Source organism: Ictalurus furcatus, chromosome 4 (genome assembly GCF_023375685.1).
Source record: "Ictalurus furcatus strain D&B chromosome 4, Billie_1.0, whole genome shotgun sequence".
Lineage (NCBI taxonomy): Eukaryota > Metazoa > Chordata > Actinopteri > Siluriformes > Ictaluridae > Ictalurus > Ictalurus furcatus.
In genome coordinates, this window is record NC_071258.1 from 21490528 (window position 1) to 21509418 (window position 18891).

General features: G+C 43.3%; 1 protein-coding gene across 13 annotated transcripts in view; it reads left to right on the forward strand.

The window, feature by feature from the left end:
* Positions 1–17074, forward strand: part of LOC128606840 (uncharacterized) — a 34110-nt gene extending 17036 nt beyond the window's left edge. For 5 of the 13 annotated variants that reach the window (XM_053623318.1, XM_053623313.1, XM_053623316.1 and 2 more), the window contains 4 exons: positions 14664–14757; positions 14923–15165; positions 15269–15321; positions 15818–17074. In XM_053623318.1, the coding sequence (XP_053479293.1) occupies positions 15835–16584 (750 nt within the window). In that variant the 5' untranslated portion in view covers positions 14664–14757; positions 14923–15165; positions 15269–15321; positions 15818–15834 and the 3' untranslated portion in view covers positions 16585–17074. Of the gene's footprint in view, positions 1–1164; positions 1315–1602; positions 3727–8037; positions 8076–12557; positions 14758–14922; positions 15166–15268; positions 15322–15817 lie in introns of those variants that run through there. The other 8 variants (XM_053623324.1, XR_008385756.1, XR_008385755.1 and 5 more) reach the window with 8 other exon arrangements.
* The last annotated feature ends 1817 nt before the right edge of the window (positions 17075–18891 follow it).

Genomic DNA, 18891 nt, shown 5'->3' on the forward strand with positions numbered 1-18891 from the left:
GGAAGAGTGAGTATGGTGTATGACTAAAAATAAATCGACATGCCCATGTAAAAAGACAAAGCAAGCATGTGTACACAAATCATTTTCCAAGTGGCACTTATTTGAAACACAGAAGTCCCTTTTTTCGAAAAGTAAGGACTACAGAAATGCCTGTTCACATCCAGAGTCCTCAGCACTAAACTGAAGAGCTACAAGATCAACAATACCAAACCAAATGAAGCAGGCATAAAAAGAATGGTGCTTTTATTTACTGAAAAACAAATCTCTTCCTGCAGACCTTCCAAACTGATTAATGGCCTTCAACCTAGGTGTGAATCCCCATGCAACCTAATTCCAGAGGAGGCTTTCTGCTCACAATGCAAGGAAAATCACATGCTAAGTAAGCCGATCCTCATAACATCAAGAGCTAATATTTTGACCTTCACAGGAGTTACTGAAGGTAAATAAAATGTAATAAAAAAAAGAAATAATGTTTAAAACTGTTTGGTTAATTTATTGTAGTTTAAAAAGCAAAACCCTCTATTTTAAGGGATTTTCACCTACTACAAATTCTGCAGCAACTGCAGAATGAACCTATGGGTTCAAAACTGCAGAGTTCACATATGGGATCCTTAATTTTAATGACCATCTGCTGATTTCTCTGAATTTTTGTTGAATTCTCTGAAGTGCTATTCAGGTATTTCACCTTATAATACCAAATTGCTTAAATAAGTTGGTGAACTGACTAAATTAAAGTATATTTCCATTATATATCAGTCAAAGCACAATATTTTTTAATGTACCTGTTGGAGACACATTATAATATTTATATATGCAAGGTGGCAGGTGTTACGCTCCCGCCAGCAGATGGCACTGCGGCGTCGACATGCATGAGCGGCTTTAGAGCGCGCACGTGCATGAGACTCTTGTATATGGACACGCGCCTTTGTTTGTTTTGGTTCTCACCCTGTTTAAGCATTGGTTGATGTTCGAGGGTGTGTCTTGATTTACTCCAGGTGTCTGTGTTTTAGTTTGATTGTGTTTGTTATTTAAACCCCTCGTGTTGCTGTGCACTTGGCGCAGTATTGAATGAGTATTTGAACCTGAATGTAATGGTGAATACGCTACGCATGCTAAGCGGTCTTGTTTGCGTGTCCTGTTCTCGTTCCATGCTTTGACTTCAGTTCTATGTTTAACCCATTAATCTTGTCCAGTATAGACCGTGTTTCCTGTGTTTTGTCTGCTGTGTAAAAATAAAGATGCTGATCTGCACCTGCTCCCGCTTCCAGTCCCGTATCATAACAGCAGGATTAACCCCTTCATAATTCCTCCGAGGTATGATTGTTGGGCTCTATTTTCCACTAGAAAATCAGACAATGTGTTGAACACAGCATTTGTAAAAATTCAGAATGTGATGTCCCTGATCTTGACATAACTGAAGAAAGACTAGGAGATGAGCTCTTCAAGCTGAAGGTGACATTGTGGAGACACTCATTTTTTATTAAAATAGTCAAGGCTTTTTAATTATGTCATAACGATGGTCTAGCTGGAAGCCATCCAGCAACTGTGCAAAGAGTATAGTTTAGACTCAAAAGGATCAAAGATGGATCTTGTGTTGCAAAGATGAGATCCGAAACTGCTCATCATATGACAGTGTTTCAACAAATCTGTGGTCCTTCTGGTAAGTTTGTTTCTACTCTCCTCCATATTTACTATGACAATTATAGTGTTATATTGATTTTATATAGTTTGATTGATTCATTTTTCCAACTATATTACATTTCCAACTACATTTACATTTCCAAAAGTGGACACAAAAAATATTACATTTAGTAGACTAACTAGAGCAGATTCTCCAAGAGACTTTTCTGATTGGCTTTTGTCTTGGGAGCACTTCCCTAATATATCAATATATGATTTTGCCAGAGGACTAGCTACACACCAATCTTTGGGAACCAGAGATTTTACCTTTTAGCCCTGATGAAGGCAGACTTGCAGAACCAACCCCTGAAAACCTTCAGTTGGCTAAAGAAGGCAAGATGACAATGATTTTGCCTTGATTAAAAGTGAAAATGGAAGAAAAGCATCCCACTTGCCATCGTCTAACTGAATCTTCTGAGCATTATGCTCTATATGACCGCTTTTATGAGTACAACACAAAAGACCCACAAGATGTCCCTGATAGTCCCTGAACTTAGTGGGTGGTTAAATACCCAAACTGCAGAATGTTCCGGTTAGTATCATTGTGAGGTTTTGTAACGGAGGCAATATGAAGCCATTTAAAACCATTTAATCTGAAAAATAAGTTATGACATAATTCTACTTTTTCTTTTTTAGTGTTTATATAATCAGAACATGTTTAAATGTTGGTGCATGGTGACTTAGTGGTTAGCACGTTTGCCTCACACCTCCAGTGTTGCGGGTTCGATTCCTGTACTGCCCTGTGTGTGCGGAGTTTGCATGCTCTCCTCCGGCTGCGGGGGTCCAATTCAGGCACTCCGGTTTCCTCCCCCGGTAGTTTGGGGGAGGCTGGGGTAGGCTGATTGGCATGTCCAAAGTGTCCGTAGAATGGGTGTGTGAATGTGTATGCGATTGTGCCCTGCTATGAATTGGCACCCTGCCTTGTGTCCTATGCTCCCTGGGATAGGCTCCAGCTTTCCTGCGACCCTGTAGGATAAGAGGTATAGAAAATGCATGAATGTTTAAATGTTCTGCTAAGTGTAACTTCAACATCAACTGTCAAGTACTAGCACTCTGGTTTTTCAATATGATGCCAAATAATCTTCACTATTGGCTTGATTCCCTCTATATCCCTGGCTTCAGTGATGAACATTTACAGGTTTTATGAGTGAAATGTTCACAGTTCATGAGTTCGAGATTATGGTAGTTCTGTTTTGAACCATATTTCCCCCTTTTCTGGGTTGCTCTGTGGCTCCCTTTTCTTGCTTTATGGCTTTAAGCACAAAATACCTTTTTATTTATATGACTGTTTAATTTTATAGTCCAAAAACAATTTATCTTCATCTTCATTCAAATCTATCTGTCAGGTTTTTATTGTATGTGTGTTTTTGATGTTCCAAACTTCAAGCTTTTTAAAACTTTCAGACCAGGCTTTGTCAAGCAAACATCTAAGTTTATCTAGACAAACTTTAGCTATAGTTTTGATATGTTTGACTTAATATTTCACTTCACGGACTAGCAAAACATGTAAATCCCGGGCCATGGATGGAGTACAGCTGAGATGACTTTACAGTATGCTGCAGAGGTTTTCAAACCTAATAAACATTCCACCAGCTTTTGATGTTAGCAGTTCATTTAATATGTTACATTTATTTTTAAATTTTCAGGACATTCCCAGACAACACAATTCAAATAGCTGTGGGGTATTTCTGTTGATAGTAAGTGACTCAGTGTTGTTCCTTAAATCACACCAGAAAGAGTATTTAAAACCTTAAAGATATCCTACTTCTGAAAGATGTGTACATGTGGTTTTGTGCTTGGTACCAATCCAATGCAAAACAAATGTTATTTTAGTATACAACTGAGTATTTCTTTCATTTATGCTCTTATGTGCTCTTTATGCTCTTATTCATGAGGGGGCATTTTGATATTAAATCCTAATTGGAGGACAAGTTTGTTTATCATTACATTATCTTTGTGACCTTATCTGTGCTCTCTTTTCCAGTCTGACATGCAAGTAATAAGATGATGATGGTGCATGCTTTTGCTGACAAACTATCCTTTGAAGTAAGTTAGATCAAGTTCTACTGTATGTAAACTGTTGTCAACTGATCAGTCAACATATTTATATATTTAACATTTTTTAAATAAATCATAATTCTACAAAATTCGAATTCTACAAACTTTTTTTTATATAACAATAGAGTGCAAAGAAATTGAAACATTTATACATTTTCATTACATATTTATAGTAATCTAAAAAATTAATTACTGTGACACTTTTACACATCAGGCAAGGAGAAGGACTACAAAGGAAGACTTAACACTCCAGTGTTTTATTCAGTCTAAGTGCTCTTTTCAATTTCTCACACACACACAATCCGCCTCACTCTTGGCGTCGTAGTTTTTTTCAATGAGTGATCCATGTATTGGCATCTTTCATACGATGGAGCCACTGGAGGGCGACGTGGTCCGAACAGAGGGTGAAGGTCCATCCCAGCAGATAAAACTGGAGGGTGAGGACCGCCCATTTGATAGCTAGGCACTCCTTCTCTATTGTGCTGTACTTTGTTTCTCGCAAGGAGAGATGTACAGCACGGGGCGCTCCACCCCCTCCACTACCTGGGCCCATAAGGCCCCCAACCCCCTGTCTGATGCGTCCTTCTGCAAAATAAATGGGAGAGAGAAATTAGGATCATGCAGAAGTGGTCCGCCACACAGTGCCGCTTTTACCTGCGTGAATGCCTGTTGGCATTTGGTATGCGTCAAATTTAGACACCGCGTTAACTTTTCTAAAATCCACACAGAATCGGACCGTCCCATCGGCCTTGGGAACCGAAAGCACTGTGTTGCTCCAGTCACTGTGTGATTCCTCGATTATTTCCATGATGTGCATAGCCTGGAGTTCATCCCATACCACATTTTTTTTTGTGTTCGGGCAGCCGGTATGGGCGGCTACATATCACCACCCATAGGGTTGTATCAATGTGGTGTTCTATGAGGCTCGTGCAACCGGGGAGAGACGAGAACACATCAGAAAATTACGTCTGTACTTTAGGCACGTCTGCAATTTGGGACGGAGAGAGGAGGTCCCCAGTTGGGATGGGTGTGCCTTGAGGGCCCGCTTTTTGGTTTACTTCTTGCCCCAGCTCCTGTCTCTCAGGCACTACGGTTGCCAAAGCTATGGGCACCGCCTCCCTCCATGGCTTAAGGAGGTTAAGGTGGTAAATTTGGTGTGCTCCGCCTCTCAGTTCGCTTTACCTCATATTCGACGTCCCCGACTTGCCGTGTGACCTCAAAGGGCCCTTATCACTTGTGGCCCTTACTAATTTTGAGCTAGACGGTAGTAAAACGAGTACGTGATCTCCGAGTGTGAATTCCCGTAGCAGAGTACCCCTGTTATACAGCCGGGATTGGCATTCTTGCACCTGCAGCAAATTCTCCTGGGTTATTTGGCTGAGGGTGTGAAGTTTTAATTTTTACTCTTTGAAGGTCCCTCCCAATTTTCTCGAATCACGTCGAGCACGCTGCGTGGCCTGTGGCCATATAATAATTCGAAAGGGGAAACCTTGTGGGAGCTCTCATACTACAAATAGCATGGGCTCTAACCACTTATCCCAATTTCGCGCATCATTGTGAATGAACTTACAGATCATGCTCTAAAGCGTTTGATTAAAACGTTCCTCCACCCAGTCCATTTGTTGACGATACACACTGGTGTGAACGGATTTAATCCCCAACATCCCATACAGCTCGCACAGTGTTTGTGACATGAATGAGGTGCCCTGGTCAGTCAGGATCCCGACCCTGGCGATAACGTGGAAGAGTGCCTCCGAAACATTGCGTGCCAAAATGCTGCGGCACAGCTTCCAGGTATCGCATTACGTAGTCCACTAAGACGAACACAAAGTGATGCCCACGTGAAGACCGCTCTAATGGCCCGACAAGGTCCATCCCAATTTTTTCAAAGGGGACCTCGATTAATGGCTAGTGGGTGCAAGGGCACTTTTAGGGTGGCCAGTGGATTCACCAGATGGCATTTGCGGCATGTCGCACACCACCGGAGTACATCGCCATAAATGCCCGGCCAATAAAAGCGGGCGAGGAGTAAGTCCAGTGTTTTCCCTTGCCCTAAGTGCCCTGCCATGGGATTATGGTGAGCCACCTGGAATACCAATTCCCGATGGCTCCGTGGAATCAACAATTGGGTGATATCTTTCTACGCCACTCAATATAACCTATCATGATTCACTGAAAAATAGGGGTGGGAGAGCATAGAATTCGGCTGGACCCGCTGACCATCGATTACTCTCACTAGGTCAAAGGCGTGCTTCAGTGTTTCGTCACATGACTGCTCCAAGGGAAAATTCCCAGGGGGAATCCCCGACCTATCCGTGTCTGCCTGATGTGGAGCTGACGTTGACAACCGGGGCACCGCCTCTCCTGCCAATATTGTGCACGTTCCACACCCCCTCCACTTCGTGCAGGTCACATCCGTGAATATTTCCCAAGCTAAAGCTTGGAACCCTGGTTAATTTGTCCCCAAAATTAACAGATGGGTGAGGTGCAGGATAACCATCGCCTCCACTCTATGATTTTGGCCTCGAAATTCGATGACGATGGGCACCATCGGGTATTCATGAACATCCCTGTGCACACACCTCACCTTCACCAAACGTGCATTCCCCAATGCCTCCCCTTGAACCGAGTGTTGGTGGACTGCAATTTGATTATAGCCTGAAACCACCAACGCCTGGTATGTACCCCCCTGCACACTCACCGGTATGCAGTATCAATCGGGGCAGCCTGTGGCATGTTGGGGAGCCGGGCCTGGTCCCCTACCTCCATGATGGGGCACTAGTCCTGGAAGTGCCCCAGGTCCCCGTAACACCAACACGCCGACCCAGGCATCACTCCGGCTACTGCAGCGTTGGAGGTCCTCACCTGTGGAGAAGAGGGGACAGAGAGCAAGGAGGGAAATAATGGGTACAGGGGTGGGTCTTGGGAAAACTGGTCCTCGTTGTCTGGACCGGACTGGGAGAATAGGGGAAGACACGAGGTCGAGAGTGAGGTGAAGCGGATAGAGGATCGCCTGACCTAGGATATGCTGCCATGTGATCTTCTGCTAGCTGGACTGCTTCCTCCAGTGACGCCGGACAATGGCACTGGACCCACTCGGCCATTCCCTCTGGCAGCCAGCCGAAGAACTGCTCCAGGACCACCAGGTTGATCACCTCCTCTGCACTGCGCCCCTCCGCCAACAGCCATCTCCAGCAGGCATCACGGAAACAGATGGCCGACCTCGCGAAGTGTCAGGGCCTGGAAATGTTGCTGGTGCTGCTCGGGGGTCCAGCCGACTCGCTGCAGAATCGGCCACTTCAAGTCCGGATACTCCATTAAGTTCTTGACCGGTAGCTTTTGGGGTTCGCGAGCTGGGCTTCTCTGGACAACAGCGGTAACAAGTGGGCCAACCACTGTTCCAAAGGCCAGCCCCACGCCAGCGCCGAGCGCACATACAGCTCCAGGAAGGCCTCCGGGGTCATCCTACGCACCCATCTTCATGGTCGCGATGTGGACTGGGGAGGCTGCTGCCGGCGCTCCCACCTGCCGTACCAGGCCCTGAAGCACCTGCCAATCCTCGGCCTGGGCGTTGAGGGGGTCCTTTATGTGCTGCTCCTGGGCACAGTGCAGCTGCACCAAGGCCTGATGCTGGTTGTGGTTCAGGGTGGTGAGGGTCTGGACAAGTTCGGCCAGTGGTGAAGACTCCATGGCGCCTCCTTCTCCTCCCGGGTTTCGGCACCAGTGTGACACTTTCACGTCAGGCAAGGAGAAGGACTACAGAGGCAGGTTTAACACTCCGCTGTTTTATTAAGTCTAAGTGCTCATACACACACACACACACACACACACACACACACACACACACACACACACACTCCGCCTCGATCTTGGCATCGTGAGCTTTTCCTCTAAAGGCCCTTCCCTCTTTTATCCTCGCCTTGCCTCACTGCAACAGAGAATATTCATTAGAAAACATTCCCCACTACAGGTGTGCCCTCCTTACCACTCGCCTTCTCCTGCTCTGCCCTCCATTCACAAATCGGCACTTGTTCAAGCGCCCCGCCTCCACAATTACTTTCAAATCTTCTTAAGTAAATGTAATCCTGTGCTTTTTATATTTAAACATTTTAAGATTGGATTCTGAAAGAAAAGAACACTGCAAAAGGAGGAGAATAGAGAGAGCATGGGTTCAAAATTCATTTTTAAACAGCAGAATTAACAGGATTTTGAAAATGATGCTGCACCTATAATTAAAGCTCACTGGATCTACAGTAAATGAAAGATTAATGGATATGTATAACTTATTCTGCAATTTAGAAGCAGTGGAAATGCCACCTGATGATTTCTTGACTAAGGTATGTGCAGTATAAACTCATTTCAAAATCCATCAGTTTCACTTGTCAATATGTTGGATGTACCACTAATTTTTTGGCTGACTGTTATATATTTTGGACAGATGCCACCTGAGATTTTGTGGCGTGTCCTGTTGACCGTGGTCACAGAATATGGCAATAAGACTTTCCTGTAGTTGTCACTGACATGCAAGGTTTTCCATGATATTATTAGTCAGCCAGAATTCCAAAAACAGGCCCACTTTACCACTAACTCTTAATAAATATATATATTGGTATATATTAAAAGGGTCATATTTTGCTATTTAAAAGTTAAGTGTAATAGAATAGGTTAACATGTTTTAATGTTAAAAAAAAAACGCATTATTTGTCACATACTGTACATTATTGCAGTACCTCTATTCCCAGGCTGCCTGAAACGCTCCAATTGAGTTCCAGTTTCTCCAAAGCCCCTCCTTCCGAAAAGCCCAGAGTGCTCTGATTGGCCAGCTGACCTGTTGCATTGTGATTGGCAAAAAACCTTAAGCATGTGTTGGAAATGTAACGCCCCTTGGGTTAGCTTCAGCCTCCAAGGCTTCTAAAGCAATTATAAGCTCCTAAGCAACATGTTAGTTTTACTGTATCAGTTCAAGCCCAAGTCAGATTCAGAAAATGCGGATGATCAAGCGGAACCAACTTTGCAGGCACAACTTGAGCGGAACGTTTCACAGTGGTAAAGTTTGATTTTGTAATTCTCTTAACTTTCAGATCTCTTAACTTTCAGATCTCTTAACTTTTTATGCTCTGCTTGTATCACGTTCATGTACAGTGCCCTCCACTAATATTAGCACCCTTGTTAAATATGAGCAAAGAAGGCTGTGAAAAATTTTCTTTATTGTTTAACCTTTTGATCTTTTGTTAAAGAAAATTCACAAAAACACTCTGCTCTCATGGATGTCAAACAATTGCAAACAAAACACAGGTTTATCAAAAAAAATCTCTGTTAAATATAAGTGTGCAACAATTATTGGCACCCTTTTAGTCAATACTTTGTGCTACCTCCCTTTGCCAAGATAACAGCTCTGAGGCTTCTCCTATAATGAATGCCTGGTGAGGTTGGAGAATTCATGGCAAGGGATCTGAGACCATTCCTCCATACAGAATCTCTCCAGATCCTTCAAATGTTGGTGGACTCTCTTCAGGTCACCCCACAGGTTTTCTATGGGTTTCAAGTCAGGGGACTGGGTGGCCATGGCAGGATCTTGATTTTGTGGTCAGTAAACCATTTTTGTGTTGATTTTGATGCATGTTGTGGATTATTGTCCTGCTGGAAGATCCAACCATGGCCCATTTTAACCTGACTGGCTCTGCCAGAAAGCTTATCATTTAATATCTGTTGATATTTGATAGGGTCAATGATGCCCTGTATCCTAATAAAATGTGCAGGTCCTCTGGCAGGAAAACAGCCCGAAAACATTAAAGAGCCACCACCATATTTAACCGTGGACATGAGATACCTTTCCATATGACTGCCTCTCTGTGTGTGCCAAAATCACTTCTGGTGTTTATTGCCAAAAGCTCTATTTTGGTTTCATCTGACCATAGAACCTGATCCCATTTGAAGTTCCAGTAGTGTCTGGCAAACTGAAGATGCTTGAGTTTGTTTTTGGATGAGAGAAGAGGCTTTTTTCTTGAAACCCTTACAAACAATGTGTGGTGGTGTAGGTGACTTTGGATTGTAGTTTTGGAGATATTCTGACCCCAAGATGCAACTAACTTCTGCAGTTCTCTAGCTGTGATCCTTGGAGATTTTTGGCCATTCACACCATCCTCTTCACAGTGTCTTAAGACAATATAAACACACGTCCAATTCCAGGTTGATTCATAACATTTCTCATTGACTGGAACTTCTTAATTATTACCCTGATGGTGGAAATGGGCATTTTCAATGATTTTGCTATTTTCTTATAGCCACTTCCGATTTTGTGAAGCTTAACAACCTTTTGCCGCACATCACAGCTATATTCCAGCTCTGCAGCAACTCCAACAATGACTCCTGTTGATGTCACTGCATATTATGAGGTGTAAATGCTAGGAAATCCAGTTCACAGATGATGAACCCACAATGAGCAAGTGATAAGTCTTGAACAACAGAGAACCAGTTGACCAGAACAACTCCATTAGACATTCTAAAATGATCTGACTGGATAAGTGAGAATTGTCGCAGCCATTCCAAAAACTTTATTGATTGAACGTTTACCATAAATGCAGGTAATTCTTTAAAAAATGGTTTAAAGTATAACACACGTTTTAAACATGTCGCTATGCCCTATATATGCCATATATATGATTGTATATTTATATAAGACTCCAGGCTCCCTGCGAATCTGTCAAGAACGAACACACACACACACACACATCCATAAATGTGCAAATATGAATCTGCAGGTGTACATACAGTTGTTCCTAATAAAATAGATTGTGACTCACCATCCACTTGATTAGGAACAGCTGGAAAACTGCACATTCATGCAGTTATCTAATCAGCCAATCATGTGGCAGCAACACAATGCATAAAATCATGCAGATACAGGTTAAACGCTTCAGTTAATGTTCACATAAAACATCAGAATGGGGGAAAAATGTGATCTCTATGTTTTTGATCATGGCATGGTTATTGGCACCAGATGGGCTAGTTTGAGTATTTCAGATTCCGCTGATCTCCTGGGATTTTCACACACAATAGCCTCTAGAATTTACACAGAATGGTGCAAAAAAAAAAACCCAAACGTCCTGTGTGCAGAGGGTCTGCAGGCTGAAACACCTTGTTGATGAGAGCGATCAGAGGAGAATGACCAGACTGGTCTGAACTGAAAAGAGGTCTATAGTAACTCACATAATTACTCTTTACAATCTGATGTTATCATGAGCACAGACTCACAGACTGGAAAAATACCAAAATACCAGGTCTGGCCCATCCACTGCAAGGTTCAATGTTTGCTTGCTGAGATGCTTTTCAGCTCAACTTGGTTGTAAAGAGAGATTATACGAATTATATCCTTCCTGGCAGCTCAAACCAATCTGACCATTTTACTCTGACCTCTTATCACCAAAGAGTTTCCACCTACAGAAGTGTCACTCACTCAGTGTTTTTGTTTTTCGCACCATTCTGTGTAAACTTTCTGAGACTCCTGTGGAAATCCCAGGAGATCTGCAGTTTTTTAAATATTTAAACCAAAATCTACTACCAACAACCATGCCATGATCAAAGTTACAGAAATAAAAATTTTTCTTCATTCTGATTTGAATGTTAGTTAGTTACAGTTACATTTACATGTATATAGCGCTTTTCTAGACTCTCAAAGTGCTTTACATAGTATGGCGGGGCCTTCTCAACTACCACTTGTGTCTAGCTTTCACCTGAATGATGTGACGGCAGCCATAGTGCACCAGCTATTAGTGGAGAGGAGAGCGTGATGTAGCCAATTCAGAGATGGAGATTATTAGGGGACCATGATAGAGAAGGGCCAATAGGAGAATTTCGCCAGGACACCAGGATATACCCCTACTCTTTTACTATAATTGTCCAGGGAATTTTTTTTAATGACCACAGAGAGTCAGGGCCTCGGTTTAACGTCTCATCCGAAAGACAGTTCTGTTTTACACTATAGTGTCCCTGTTACTATACTGGGGCATTAGGCCCCACACAGACCACACAGAGTGAGCAGCCCTGCTAGTACCACTTCCAGCAGCAACCTTAATTTTCCCTTGGAGGTCTTCCATCCAAGTACTGGCCAGGCTCAACCCTGCTTAGCTTTAGTGGGAAATCAGGTGAGAACTGCAGGAAGATCTGTGGCATAAATGTGAGTTTGATGTGAACCTTAACTGAAGCTCTTGAACTGTATCTGCATGATTTTATGCATTGAGCTGCTGCCACATAATTAGAAAACTGCATGAATGTGCAGGTGTTCCTAATAAAGTGGATGGTGAGTGTGTGTAAATATATTTAGACAGAATACACAAAACAACAGAAGTATGATTAATTCACCTTGAAGTCCTCGACGATGTTACATGTTCATCTGGGAATTTTTTATTTTTGAACATTCGACATGAGAGTATATTTTTTTGCCAAGCGTCTGCCAATGTTTTACCATATTTGGGTATAATTTCTGAAAAAGTCAAATTATTTCACAAAAATAAACATGACTTCCAGTAAAATTTTTACGGTAGGGTTTTGAGAATATAGAAGGATCAGTTTAGGTTATTTTAGCATTTCTCAGCCCTGGTCCTGAAGCCCCCCAGCACTGCAGACTTAGTTGTCTCCCTTAATTGAAATACCCCTTTCAATTGGATTAACCTGAATTTGGTGTCAGGTTATCTGAATTAACTTGTCCAGATAAGGGACATGTTCAAAATATGTAGTGTTGGGGGACTCCAGGACTGAGAAGCACTGGGTTATTGTACTCGCCTGTGACACAATTTTATAACTGGGCTTTAATATTCCAGGTGCATAGGGTGAGGATGACCCAGTCACAGGTTCCCATCCGGGATATTTCTTTACAGTGTGGCCAAAGCCTTTTGGATGCCTCTTTTGTAAAGGAATGAGGCACTAACTGAACTCCATGAAGGGGACCTTCACGCCACAATACTGCCAAACAGGAAAGGCAAATTTCATTCCTCCAATTAAACGACTGTCAAGGTACACAAAATAATGCTTAACACATTAGCTGCTTCTCTAGACAAGCCTTAGACATTTCCTGGTACTCTCAATGCATTTGACTTGAACTTTACAGAATCACTCTGACATCAGAAAGAACTAGTCAGCCAATAGAGACGCCACTGTGTCAAAAGTATCGAACTGGAGTGGACCAAACTAAATATCAAAATTATTTACTGGTGTCAAATGGAGATACATTTAACTCTGTTATACTAACATTAACATGACAGAATTTTTAGTGTAATGATACAGTGTTATTGACATATCAATACACACCAGCATGTATTTATGGAATGCCCCCACGAGTGAATAACATTTATTTTATTAAAATACAGATTGCTGAGGTACAGACTATTTATTAGGAACTGGAGATCATTGGGGTGATGGAAAAGGAGGACACTCTGATACTGCTTGACAGCACCTCAGAGCACTGCACCGTGCCAACACGGTTATACTCTGGAACCGTGGAGGACCTTATCGAGTGGCTGCCATTAACAATCGAAGTGGAGCACATTAATAAATGATTGCTTAGTGTGGAGTAAAACAGTTGTAAATAGTTTTTGTTTAATTTAGTTTTTATAGCGTTTAGTTTCAGCTGTTTAAGGTTGTTCATTCATCCTGTTTGTGTTAATGTTTAGTGTTTAGTCTAACAATCCTGTTGAGTTATGTTTATGCCTAGTGGAGTGTTGTTATTTATATAATCCTGTTTCTATTTTAGAAATAAAATTTTATCGCAAGTCACTAAGCCTGATGCTTTTTTTCAAGTCCCCAGCACAAATACATAGATAAACACAAACCCTTAATGCTGCATAGATATTAAAAAAAAGATCTTTTTTTGCGACGTAACTTGCCGAGTTTTTGTACTTTTTTTGCGTAAAACTACTTGAATTGGTGAAATCGCAATTGCACGCAACTGTTTTGCATGGTCTTTCACAGCAATGTTTGTTGATAAATGAGAGGTGCACACACGTGCAACGCACGGGAATCAAAGAGGGCTTTGGCTGAATGCACGTTGTAATTACGTCACATGACGCATCGTGGCCCAAAATTACAAGCTCCTCCGAATATTGCGGAGTATGCTTGATTCTGTGATCGCGAAATACAGGGGGGACTAATTTATTTAGCAGTGAATAAGTTCAGCTATTCTCTTTAACATTTCACTTGAAAATAGAATCTCCCACCGAGATAGCAAGCACATTTGGGCCAATTCCGGTAGAAATGCGCCACTGTCAGCTCAATGCCGGTATCGGTGAAAAGGTAATTGCCCAGAGCGCTGCCGACTGTCCATACCACTTCTGGCTGACAGAGGGTTTTTGCTATGTGGGCCAATCTCGGCTGAAAGCAGGTGTAGTTGCGGCAGGTCCATACTCAGTATAGCTGTGTGTATCTACTTTCGGCCCGAGTTCACAGTCTTTGATCTCTTGTTCTTTGGGATAACAACAGTCAGGAGACTCGGAGCGTTTGGCATCGTCATGACAAATGCTGATTCTCACAGCTCGACACTTTTTTTTATAAAGTTTTTTTTATTGCTCTACAACTAAGGCACAAACTTCTCGTTTATTCCTCCCCTTTCCTCTTTTAGTACTTTTTATTTTACTTTTTGTTCCGATTGTCTTTTTTTCCTGAATGTTTGGTTAGAAGTTCCTGGAACATGGAGCTAATGCTAATTTAATATGTTGTGTCAGAAAACCCACACAGTTTGCAGCATGCTGTGGTTCTGTTATTAGATCATATTATCCACTTGGCATGATAACAGACCTGTTGTTCGGCTCAACTGTATTTCTTATGGTGTTTGTGCAATTCTTAGCCTTAGTCTAGCAACATACAATTTTTTTTCTCATATTGAGTGATCCTGAAGGGATTGAATAATGTTTAAATGCAACTGTATTTTACAGACAGCTATAAAGAGGGCAGGAGGAAAGCCACAGAGAGCAGGACCTGGTCAGACCTCCAGTCATACACGGAAGTGTCTGGGCAAAGACCAGCAAGGTGTAAAACATACGGATATTTGTCCAGCACATCACTATTACTATTCCTAGATGCTTTGAGGCAGTATTTAAAGTTGTATTTTTCATGAAACATTGTAGAATTTGTCAATATAGTCAATATTTTATTAGTGTACATTTAGTTTTGATCAATTTAATTTTTTATTAGGAGGAGTGTCCGGATTGGCCCCCCTGGAGGTCAGGAACATTGTTTGTTCGACTCGGAGGATGTGTGCCACACCACCTAAACAAATTCTTCCACGTGCCCCCACTGTTAACTTCCCCACAGTCACCCCAAACACCACTTTCACCCCTGCTCCCACCACCACTTTACCAGCAGCACCACCACCAGCAGCACACGGCTCGTTCACAGAGATGCTGCAGAACTGGCAGCCGATGGACGATATGCCATGTGAGTGTATTCTTCTGCTTTCTGATTGACTGACTTTCTTTTGTAGGTATTAATTTTGTAGAACATTTTTCCTGACTTCCCTTAACACAGTGTTCTCTTGTAGCGCTGCCAGGCTGCCAGACTTTACGAGGGGCCCCCAGCAATCATCAGAACCAGGTAGGGCTAGCCGTGATTTCCACTCAGCCATCTTACTGGAATTTGTATAGGTTAGGAATAAGACTAAAGATGTTACGCCACGGCCCGCAGATGGCACTGTGGCGCTGCTTACTAGAGACTGAACTGGCTGAAGTGGACACGTGACATTTGTTTTGGTTTGTTCGCTTCATGTTTGAGTTTGTCGTTAACTTGCCCCAGGTGTTCATGTTTAGTATTAATTATGTTGGGTATTTAAACGCCTCTGGCGGATGCGCAAATTATTATAGGTAGCTAGATACCTGAGAGTCACCAGTATTGAGGGTGTAGTATCTAGGTTTAGCATGCTAAGCGGTCTTTGTTGTCATGTCCTGTTTCCTGCCTCGATTCTAGTTTCGTGTTTACTCACTAGTCTCGTATAGACCACGCTCCTGGTGTTTTGTTGTTTTATTTGTTTGGATTGTTAATAAAGACAGCGCTCCTGCACTTACTTCCTGCCAACTGTCCTGTTTCGTTACAGAATATCGCGCCCAAGTAATGGAAGTAGCAGGAGAATCCCAAGTCGGAAAGTTTCGTTACTACTGGGACTTCCCGACATCGGTAGAGTACTACGCCTGGCAGCGCAAGCAGCAGGAGGAGCACCAAGCTGCGGTCAGGAGACAGCAGGCGGAGTATGAAGCTGCGCAATGGAGGCAGCAGATGAAGCAGTTGGAGGAAGAAGTAAATCAGCTGCTCCATAAATTACCGCTTCAACCCCGTCCCGTGGAGCAGAACAACGCTCCACCTTGCTGCCCTGTGGAAGATCCAGTAATGATGCCCAGTCCGGAACTGAAGGCTAGCCCAGAACTTTTTTTTTTGGGGGGGGGGGGGCAATGGGGACAGCGGTGCTCCAGCCTGAGGCCTATGGTGAGGTCTTGGCTGTGGAGCTCCCCCCCGGGGGTCAACCTGGCGACCTTGGAGCTCCAGCCAGAGGCCTACGGTGAGGTCTCTGCTGTGGAGCTCCCCCTGGAGGTCAACCTGGCAACCACGGAGCTCCAGCCTGAGGCCTACGGGGAGGTCTTGGCGGTGGAGCTCCTGCCAGCTGAAGAAGCCGTCCCGCTGTCCGGCCCGGCTGAGGAGGCCGTCCCGCTGCCCTGCACAACCGAGGAAGCTGTCCAGCTCAGCGGTCGAGGAGGCTGTCCCGCTGTCATGTCCGGCCGAGGAGGCTGTCCTGAGCTCCAGTCCAGTTCCAGTCCCTCCAAGCTCCAGCCCCGCTGGGGACTCCGCCCAGCCTTCCAGCCTTGCTAAAGACTTCATCCAGCGTTCCAGTGCCGCCAGGGGTGGCGCCTAGCGTTCTCATGCCGCCGGGGGTGGTGCTCTGCCAGTCTGCTGCCTGGCGGAGGCTGCCTCGTTTTCTGTGTCAGCGAGAGACAGCTTTCCCAGGGGCCCAGGACCCCTGTTGGAGGGGGTGGTTGGCGCTCCGGGATGAGGGCCTTTGGAGGGTGGTTATGTTACGACACGGCCAGCAGATGGCACTGTGGCGCTGCTTACTAGAGACTGAACTGGGTGAAGTGGACACGTGACACTTGTTTTGGTTTGTTCGCTTCATGTTTGAGTTTGTCGTTAACTTGTCCCAGGTGTCCATGTTTAGTATTAATTATGTTGGGTATTTAAACCCCTCTGGTGGACGCGCACCTCGCGCGATATTATTATTTGTAGCTAGATACCGGAGAGTGAGAGTCACCAGTATTGAGGGTGTAGCATCTAGGTTTAGCATGCTAAGCGGTCGTTGTTGTCATGTCCCGTTTCCTGCCTCGATTCTAGTTTCGTGTTTAGTCCCGTGTAGACCGCGCCCCCTGTTTTGTTTGTTTGGATTGTTAATAAAGACAGCGCTCCTGCGCTTACTTCCTGCCAACTGTCCTGTTTCGTTACAAAGGATGTAGTTGTATAGTTTTGTAGTGTGTATCATTTTTAAATATTGTTAACTTCTTTATCATAGGCATGCTGAGGTAGGTTCAATTCAATTCAATTCAATTTTATTTGTATAGCGCTTTTTACAATAGACATTGTCTCAAAGCAGCTTTACAGAAATATCAACATGGTATACAGATATTAAAGGTGCGAATTTATCCCAACTGAGCAAGCCACTGAGTGGCGACGGTGGCAAGGAAAAACTCCCTAAGATGTTTTAAGAGGAAGAAACCTTGAGAGGAACCCGACTCAGAAGGGAACCCATCCTCATCTGGGTAACAACAGATAGTGTGAAAAAGTTCATTATGGATTTATATGAAGTCTGTATGGCCTTAGGAGCAGCCGTAGTCCCAGCAGTCTGGAATTAAAGAAGATTTGAGCTCCATCCAGAGGCAGAAAGGATCTGGATCTCTAGTATCTCCATAAATTCATGTGGGGCTCGGCGAAAGGAGAGAGGGAGAAAAAAGATTATTATGACTGCGAAGTAGTAGAACAGAATCTAGTCAGGGTAGGCTTGAGTAAACAAATACGTTTTAAGCCTAGACTTAAACACTGAGACTGTGTCTGAGTCCCGAACACTAATAGGAAGACTGTTCCATAACTGTGGGGCTCTATAAGAGAAAGCTCTTCCCCCTGCTGTAGCCTTCACTATTCGAGGTACCGTCAAATAGCCTGCATCTTTTGATCTAAGTAGGCGTGGCGGATTATATAAAACCAAAAGGTCGCTTAGATATTGTGGCGCGAGACCATTTAGTGCTTTATAGGTTAATAAAAGTATTTTATAGTTAATGCGAGATTTTACTGGGAGCCAATGCAGTATTGATAATATCGGTGTGATATGGTCGTATCTTCTAGTTCTAGTTAGGACTCTAGCAGCTGCATTCTGGACTAACTGGAGCTTATTTATATTCCTACTGGAACATCCAGACAGTAAGGCATTACAGTAATCTAATCTAGAGGTGACGAATGCATGAACTAGTATTTCCGCATCATGTAGTGACAATATGTTTCTTATTTTAGAAATATTTCTGAGATGAAAGAAGGCTATCCTAGTAATATTATCTACATGAGCATCAAATGATAGGCTGGAGTCAATAATCACTCCAAGGTCTTTAACTGCTGCACATGATGAAACAGAAAGACCATCCAGAGTAACCATGTGATCAGAAAGATTACTTCTAGCTACACGTGGGCCTAATAAAAGTATTTCTGTTTTATCAGAATTAAGTAGAAGGAAGTTAGTTAACATCCAATGTCTAATGTCCTTTACACGATCCTCAGCTTTACTAAGCTTCTGTCTGTCCTCTGGCTTCGCTGAAACATACAACTGTGTATCATCAGCATAACAGTGGAAGCTAATTCCATGTTTACGAATAATTTGACCTAGGGGTAGCATATATAAAGTAAAGAGCAGTGGGCCTAAAACAGAACCCTGTGGAACTCCAAAAGTAACCTCAGTACGCATGGAGAATTCACCATTTACATCTACGAACTGATAACGATCGGTCAGATAAGACCTGAGCCAGGAGAGGACTGTTCCCTTAATACCAACAACATTTTCTAATCTATCAAGGAGAATAGTGTGATCTATAGTATCAAAAGCTGCACTAAGGTCGAGTAACACAAGCAGAGAGACACAACCCT